This window comes from Nicotiana tabacum, chromosome 11 (genome assembly GCF_000715075.1).
Source record: "Nicotiana tabacum cultivar K326 chromosome 11, ASM71507v2, whole genome shotgun sequence".
NCBI classification, from domain to species: Eukaryota; Viridiplantae; Streptophyta; class Magnoliopsida; order Solanales; family Solanaceae; genus Nicotiana; species Nicotiana tabacum.
The window spans coordinates 67,630,626-67,639,821 of record NC_134090.1 but is presented as its reverse complement, the minus strand read 5'-3'; the positions used below and the strand labels follow the sequence as shown (position 1 = coordinate 67,639,821).

At 36.9% G+C, this 9,196-nt stretch overlaps 1 protein-coding gene across 1 annotated transcript; it reads left to right on the top strand.

Moving 5' to 3' along the window:
- The first annotated feature begins 235 nt into the window (after positions 1-235).
- Positions 236-8,048, top strand: LOC107820230 (nuclear cap-binding protein subunit 2). The gene is given in 8 exon segments (NM_001326061.1): positions 236-265; positions 441-664; positions 3,982-4,120; positions 4,197-4,230; positions 6,260-6,373; positions 7,342-7,395; positions 7,510-7,616; positions 7,906-8,048. Coding segments are annotated over 8 exon segments (765 nt in total). The 5' UTR covers positions 236-247; the 3' UTR covers positions 7,981-8,048.
- Positions 8,049-9,196: the final 1,148 nt, after the last annotated feature.

The following is a 9,196-nucleotide window of genomic DNA, read 5'->3' as shown; positions in this document are numbered from 1 at the left end:
CATAATCTAGGTGTACCGTGTACCTATTTTGACCCTATAATAATGAAACATTTTAAATGTACAAAAAGCAAAAAGAAAGAAAAGGAAACAAGATGAAGATGGGCATCGAAGTGTCAGTATTCAAACTTAAGGGGTCTAAGCGGCTATCTAACCCCTCTTAATTTATTTGCTTTGCTTAACGCATTTTGTTTCTTCTTCTTCTTGATACCCTAGAGCTGCCCTTGGATGTCGTTGGGAGCAAAACGTAATGGCTTCTCTGTTCAAGGTAATATGAACGCCAGTGTTCTTTGGCTTTTCCAGTGTGCTGTATACCTGGGGTGTTTGTTCAATAAACAATTTGTCCAGTGATATAATGTTCTTAGGTTGTGTTTTCGGTGGATTGTGCTAATGCCGGGGGTGGGTGGGTCTGCTCCGCCTTCTCTGCTGTTTCTTTCTCTTAGGATTTAGCCAAAATTTCAGCATATAGGGATCGAAGGTTTCCTGGAACACAAGAAGAATTTGAAGATGCTTTGCTAAAGGCGACAACTGTTTATGTGGGGAACATGTCCTTTTACACAACAGAGGAGCAAGTATATGAGCTGTTCTCTCGTGCTGGAGAGATTAAAAAGATAGTTATGGGATTGGATAAGAATTGCAAAACTCCTTGCGGGTTCTGCTTTGTAATGTATGGCCTGAACCTTGCTTTCAGTCTCCCATTTCTTCCATTTTGTGTTGTTAACTTTAAACTGTATAATTTCTTCTCCAATTATGGTACTCATGCTTCAGCTTTAACCAGTTCCTTCTAGTTTTTTAGAATCATGTGCTCCATCTCTACTTAATAAGTACTCTGAAGATTATTAAAGATGCTTAATACCACAATAATTTGATCTGATCAGTCGAATGTACCCATTTGATCTGATTCAGTGTAGTGGTTAATGTAATTTGATACGCTCTCTATAGTTACCTTAGCATATTATGTGTCATTTACTAAGTCTGACTTCCATTTGATGCAGTCAAAGAAGGCCTAGGTTTTCCAACGAAGGTCAAGATACATGGTAGAGGCAAGGGGTCAATATATATATTTTTTTGTTTTTCTTTTTTTTTGCGAAGTTCACTGTGTTAGTTTAAGGCCAATGACATAGGCATAATTCAAGACTGATGTCTGCCGAATAGACACTGTACGAGTAGACGTTTCAACATATAGGGTTCAAGCTGAGAGGTGCTATTAAATTTGTGTTAAGATAGGATGATATGAAGGTGGCTTGAGAGGGAACGATGGGTCTAGATGTACGAGGAAAAGCTAAATTAAAAAGAAGCAGTACGATTGGAAGAGCACATTGCATTGAGCTGTATAATTCGAATGTCTAATGTTCTTAGGGCTTGTGAAACAAAAGGATGGAGGCAAGATTATAATATCAAGGCTTTGGTTAATACTGCTGGATAAGTATGGAGTTAGCTATTGAGAGTAGAGAAGGTATTAGGCAGAGTTCTAGGGAAGTCAGCACTATGGAAAAAGATTTGGATCTTTTGAAGAAAGACCTAGGATATCTTAAAAGGAAAAAAGCCAAAAAGATTGAAACAACAATAACATACCCAGTATAATCTCACAATTGGGGTCTGGGGAGGGTAGTGTGTACGCAGGCTTTATCCCTACCTCGTGGAGGTAGAGAGGCTGTTTCCGAAGACCCTCGGCTCAAGGACAAAATGAAAAGGAGCAGTAACAATAAGCAGTAACAACATCGATATAGTAAAATAACTAAAGCAAATGAAATAACAGGTAGGAATATAGCTCTACGAATAGGAAAGACGAAAAAAAGAAAAAAAAGAAAAAATGACTACAAGACTAATACTACTGCCACTAGTATGATAAAGGAATACTCCTAGCTACCCCCTAACCTTCTACCCTAATCCTCGACCTCGTTCTACAGCAACTACCGTGTTCACCAGCAGGCTGCTCACGCGCTGGTAATCTTACTGGATGCGCCGGCGCGTGGCTGGTCTTTGACAGAAAATGGGCCTATTTCTGTTCGCCTAACACCCAACACCCGCAAGAAAGAGAGAAAGAGGAATAGAGAAACAGATAGAGAGAGAAGCAAGGGGTATAGTGGACCAGCGGTTGGGAGATGGTACACAGAGAGGGGGAGAAAGGGAAGAAGATGGGAGAGAGAGAAAGGAGGAAGAAGGGGGAAGACTAATGGGGATGTCGCCGGCGATGGCCTAGGGACAGATAAGTGATAAAAAAGAAAAGAAGAAAAAGGGAGGGAGACACAGAAGAGGGGAAAGAGAACCGGAGATAGAGAGATGAGGGAAGATAGAAGGAGAGAGAGTGAGAGGAGACCTTACCTGTGAGGCTGCGTCGCTGGCGACGAGGGCCCAAGGCAGCAGTGATTTAGGGTATAGCTACCGTTAGCGAGAGAATGGAAATGTACAACTTTTTATCAACAACGAAAAAGTACTTAAATCTTTTACAAGTCTAGGTATGAAAAAAGCAGGGACTTCCAAAAAATTGAAATATCTGAAAATATTTCTGCAGTTCCACTTTTTTATGGATTCAATCCCATTGCAATTATCTATCTTATTCTGACATAATGATCAATGTCAAACTTTGTCATAGAATTTTTGAATTTGAAGAGTCCGAAAGGGGAGGGATATGCAGGAGAAAAGAAAAGAGAGGAGTGGAGTGGAGAGTATTTATTGTTTCTATTGCATCTATTGGGAGAAAAAGGATATGTGCGACTGTTATTCGACACTAATCCCCAGATACGTAGTTATTTTGTTACCAATAAAAAAAATGTATAGCTATTTTGTTCATAATCCTGAAGTCCTTATTGATGTTACAAATGTTTAGTCAAATGGGGTCTTAGCTTTCCATGTTTCGGCTACTTTTAACTGACAAGGAAATCTCGCTCCTGTTTGGTAGAAAAGAAAAGGAAAATTCCCTCCTATTTTTGTCTTAATCCTTTTCTCCCTTTTTTCAAGTCCAGGGTTGGTTTACTTTGTCTTAGTCTTACAGGTCTCACAACAAAAAGTTGGAGTACTTTGGCTGTGCATCTTTGATGTTATCTCTTGTTCCACTCAGTTGTCGCTCACTTGGTACCTTCTTAATGATATCATTAATGAGGAAATAAGAGAGTTTGTAGCCTGAAAGTCAGAGAAAGATTAATAGATTCCTTACAAAAACGGATGCAAATTAACATTTCGTAACGTGAAAGTAGATCCAGGTTCTTGCTTTAAAAACCCAATGTACTAAATATGTGGTTGCAACTTCCTGCAACAATATCTGTCCAGAAGCTACTATATAGTTCTTTGATGCCTTGCAGAACATTTTTACCAATGTTTCAAGAAAACTTTTAGAGGTTATGGTATTTGTTTAGGTTGTATTTCTTTGGGATGCCTGGGTGGTTGTTGCATTTGTATAAGGGAAGTAAATCTGCTTCTTTGCATTCTCTGTCTTGTTGCCCTGTTCCAAGTATGTCAAATTTTGCCACTTATTTGTACACATTTCTTTTGCAATAGGATTGTTGCTGACGTACTCCCTTTGTGCCATTTTAATTGACTTGGGTTGACATTGACAAAGTTTAAGAACAATGTTTGAATGAATTATTATATGAGGTTTGATGGCAAGGAGTTCAAATAATATTTAACTGCAAAAGGAGAGAAATTGTTGAAATGATGTCAGATGAATAAGTAGTATATATTTATGCCACAGTAAAAAATTGCCATTAGGGAATATCACGAGCTTTTCTCTTTAGTGCTGTCACTGTTTCTGCAGTTATAAGCAAAAACCTATTTGCTCATAATTTTTTTGGTAGTTGAAGTAAATTCTATTTATAAACACCAAGATGGTATTAGGTGTACATTATAGTTTTTTACATGTATACCTTTGGGTTTATCTCCCATTCAGCCCTTTTCCCGTTAAAGGGAAAGAAGCCAAAGAAGAAAACAAAAGAAGGCAAGGAGAATATCATTTTGCATCTGTAATAACTGTAAAAATATTTTCAGGTTCTACTCTAGGGACGACACTGAAGATTCTGTCAAATATATCAGTGGGACAATTCTTGATGATCGCCCTATTCGTGTGGATTTTGACTGGGGATTTCAAGAAGGTAGGCAATGGGGCCGTGGTAGGAGTGGTGGACAGGTAATCTCCTTAGTGGTTCATCCTTTTATCTTGAGATTCATGCTAGTGTGTGATCTGATTTACATCTTTTTTCCAGGTGCGCGACGAATATCGTACTGACTACGATCCAGATATCCTTCTCTTCAGTTGATAAGCATGTGTTAACAACTTTCTTTCCATTCTTTTAACTATTTTTATATATTTTTTTTCAGAGAAAATATGTTTTGGTCCTATCGTGGCCTAAAGTGATGAACATTGCAATTGAATGGACACTGGAATGGGAATAAAAGGCATGTAACTATTAGGACAAAGTTAGTCAACTATACTTCGTGTTATGCAGAAGTATGTCTAATAGTGAAGTTTCGACAAATGTTATGTACAATGATCAGTAAAAAAACAGGGAAGTTTATGTAAAAATCGACTAAAACATGGTGTACTTTTGATTAAAAAAAGAATCCATTTAAACTTGGAATATTTGCAGCTTGAAAGATTTATGCCAGTTAGTAAACTTGGAGTATTTACTCAGTAAGTAAATTGAGAAAAGGATGTAATTTAATGGATTGACACGTTTTTATTATTATTATTATTATTATTATTATTATTATTATGTAGATATGTACTGATTTTAAAAATTATTACGTAAATATACGTGTAACTTGTCTATATGGCAAGGATAACTAAAGTGGTACTTGACAAGGTAATATGTGTAATTTTGTAAATCATTCCTCTATACATTAACATTGTACTGGTTATTCTTTGTTGATCACTCAAGTGCCTCCTTAAGAAGTATTTATATAGTATTTATTCAGTAAGTACTTACCCTAGAAGTAGCTGTGGGGCATCAAAAGTCTGGTGGATCAGATTCTATTGTCTTTTTCAGGTTCTGTATCATCATCTACAAGAACACAACCCTCCACATCTAGTTACTAGATAAGGTAGTGGTTAAAACAAAAGCTTCTTTCCTCTTCTGATCATAAGATTCTAGAGCATTTTTTCTCAAGTAGTTAGTCACCCTGATTTTTTGTAATTGCATTTTGCTTTGGGTGAATGAACCTAGTGGTCTCAAACGCTTCATTTTTCTGCATCCCTCTCCTGTGATTGTAGGATAATTGACTTGATGAAAGAAATGGAAATTTCATCTTGTCACCAGTGGGATGATTGCAAAGTTTTAACAAGGCAATGGTCAAAGTTTTAACAAGGCAATTGTTTTCTTTGTTATTTATGTTGCAAGGAAATACCTCGAAGTAGATCTTCACTTATTCTTCTGTCATTAATGTTTGTCAGGAATCAGAACTTCTATGACGTAGATCAGTGCACTCTTTAGCGTAAGTGACCATTCTTTTATGAAGGTGAATGTTGGCTCATAGATACGTTAATCAAGGATAAGAAAGATGGTTGACATTGTTTACATGGTTTTCTAATATATACTCCCTCCGTCCTAATTTATGTTACACTCTTTCTTTTTTAGTCAGCCCCAAGAAGAATGACACCTTTCTATATATATATATATATATTTTTTTTGATTTGCACCGGGTGTCCGAGTCTCTAAGAGCCCCGACTAATCCCGGGGGTGCACAGGCCCTCGGCAAGGAGTTTCCCGCAAGTGCACCACGGTTAATTCAGGTTTTACCCAGTCCGATGGCCCTCAGAAATTGTTTGCACCCAGTGGGTTTCGAACTTGAGACCTTGAAAGGGAGCAAACCCCAAGGCTCAAGTCAATTGCCACCAGGCCAACCCCTGAGGGTTCCCCTTTTTTAGTTCATGTCTGACATAACTAGTTTCCCTCTTTAAAAGAGATGATTTATGGGCACACAAATATCTATGGCTCATTTTTACCACAAGTTTCAAAATTCTTTCTTTTTTGCTTAAACTTCATGCCCAGTCAAACACATCACATAAATTAGGACAGAGGGAGTATGTGTTTAAGAATTATGGTTTAATTCAAAGAAAAGACTTAATGTTTAACCCATGAATGTACACAGAAATGTTATACTTCATGGTTAATCAATTGAGTAAGTTTTCATCACCTTATCTGACTAATGTTTGAAACTCTTGCATGATAGTCCGAGCTACAGGGTTTAAGACTTCATTTTTTCCTTTCTTTATCCATTTAATATTTAAGAATTTTGGGCCGTCATTGAATACCTTAACTAGTTATACGTCGAGGCGGTTATGGAAAATTGGTCCAAAAGGAGTTGGAAGCACAAAGGCAGCTAGTGGATTATGGTACAGGATCATTGGGCGCTTACCCACCAGTTATGCCGCCACCTCACTGTAAGTTTGAGGGCTCTGAACTTAGTCATCAGTTCTTTCTTTGATAATATTGACTCTTTCTTGCGTCTTAGCGAAGAGCTTCGTTCTCTCAAATTAATTTGATAATATGTGGAATGTGAAATGTAACGACTGCAATATTTTTGTCTTCTTTCTTTTCCTTTTTCCAAAAAGGAAGATGTTATTGCATTTGATGAAGAGTCAACTTGAAGCGCCTCTTATCTGCAGATTTAGACTTACTTCTACAGGACTTGTGTGTGCTTTAATGCAGTAGAAAGCTTTTGATTTTAGCTAAGGGTACAACTGACTCTAAGTAATGCTTGTATTAGTAGTCGGTTTGGTGGCGAAGTTCTTCTGAATTGTTATTATCTGCTTGTTTCAATGTTGATTTCACAACCTGTCTATTTGTTGCATGACACCACACTAGTTCGAGTATATGTGCCTTTTATTTGATGGGTTGGGTATAGTTAAGCTGTCAGAGGAATGGTAGTTTTGATATCAACTAATGCTGTAAGCATAATGTCTACATTCTGAATGCTCCATTGCGAATGAAATGTGTACGGCTAAATTGTATAAGTTTGAGCACTGGTTGAATGGCAACTTCTGGTTGTTAACGATTTTGGTTTTGTTCCACTCTAAATTTTGAGCTAGCCGTATTGTTCCCTATAATTAAACTGGCTTTTTCCAAATTCGTGCTGTGTTTCATTAATCTTTTGAAAATCAGATTTAACTTGACATTTCTCTAACAAGGAAAAGTGAAAGGAAGAGATTGAAACAACCCCTTTAGGATTTCAAATTAAGCTTTGAATAGCTGATCCACCGGACCTTCAACCGCCATTGAGTTTTTCTTGCACTTCCAGTAACTTCACAGTTTATATGCCTTAGGTTTTGCAATATAATGTGATAGATAATAAACACGGTACACTTACTTTTACGGTGTCTATGGCAATCACTGATACAATAAACTGCAGATGGTAGACATGGTGGAAATCAAGGTTATGGAGGTTCTTATCGACACGGTAGAGGTATGCTTTACAAAGCTTTTGATTCAGTTCTAATGCTTTACAACATTGTATTTTTCTATCTTTTGTTTCAGTATAGTATATTTAACAAACAACTCTATCTTATGAGGAAAACAGACTATCATCGCAAGCGACACAGGGAAGATGACCACCATCGGTCAGATTATCCAAAGAGGAGTTACGACCGTGAATCTCGAAGAACCTCTGATCATGAGTCCAGACCGGTATTTTCTTTTATTTACTTAAGCTACATCTTTTATTGCTTTGCTTTTTTTCACCAGCATGTCCTGTTCCATCTTTTCATATGTACTCTATGCTCGCCACTGAAACGAAATAATGTAAAATTGGACAATGAAACGAAGTCAGTGTGGATATTAAAGAAGCAAATTCCCTGACTTTAGCTTGTGATTTAACGAATAGGAGATTGAGCTTCAAATCTTTTGCTTCTATTGTTTGTCCCCTCTTCAGTTTTAGTGATATTTGTTGTTGCAATGTGACATTCTTTTGCTGCAGGAGAAGAATCCACGTTTCCGTGAGAGTGGTGATTCTGATGAAGAGGATGATGATGATAGGAAACGGCGTACTTAGTTTTATTTCCAGATGTAGATTGCTCGGAGAAGAGTGTGCTACTTGAAAAGAGTTGTAAGACCTGCTCTCGTCAAGTTCCTTTGTAACTTGTGCTTACACAATTAAAATGTTGTACATTAGAACTGCGCTTCAAAACGTTTTTACACTTAAGGAGTAATCGTAGCTTCTCACTCTCTTATTTTTACCTTCTTTTCTATGTATTTCTGATGGTGTCATTGATGACGTTGATCCCTCAGTGTACCCGAAAGTATTATTTTGTCTAGCTTTATTAAAAGAGATCACTCCGTGCTCAACTTAAATAATCCTTTACTTTTGGCCTCACCCCCCAAAATATGGAAAACGGATATTGTTCTTCAATGTTGTTTTATGCTCTCTAGCTGTTATTTTGTCCAAATTTTGCCTTAGTCAAAACTGACGGTAAGAGACGAATCCGTTACATCACCCCCCCCCCCCCCCCCCTAAATGATTGTAACAATACTCCAGTTTGTAGTGTTTCAAATTATTCATAACTAGAGCGATATCAAAAGAAATTCTAACATTAAAAAGTAAATTAAGCATAATAAAGAAGAAAAATGCAAACGTGGAAGAGAGTTAGTATTAAAGGATTTTTTTTTTTTATATTTTGTATTTTGCAGACAAAGGTCTAAAGTGTATTGTTACTCAGTAAACGAAAAAAAAAACGAAATTAGGATAAATTTTTTAAAATATGTTAACTTTTGACATTTTTAGTTTGAAAATTTATTATGAGTTAACTTTTAGATATTTAAGTTTTAAAAAGAATTTATTAAGCAATATAACCTCAAATTTGGAAAAAGTTTCAGTGCGTATGCTCCAAATGAACACCCAGAATATTGAGGCTTACATCTAGACGAACGCCCAAAAGGTTGGGGCGTATGATGCTTACATCCCACCAGTACGCCTCAGTGTATTTTTGGTATGTCTCGCCCAAAGCAAAAATGCTCCTTAAAACACAAGATATGAGAAGTGTGTCATGGCGTGAATTTCACACTGTGGTTTATGTTCAGTCAATTGAGAATTATGACCATCATGATGTGTCTTTATCATTTGCCGAACACATCTAAACGTAAAAATAGAAGAAGGGTAGGATTTCAATTAGATATCTTCGGCTTTCGAAATAATTTGCAAGTATTTTACAGGCTATATTACTATGTAAACTAATTATGTTAGTTTTGTGGAGAACCAACTTGCTAGAGGC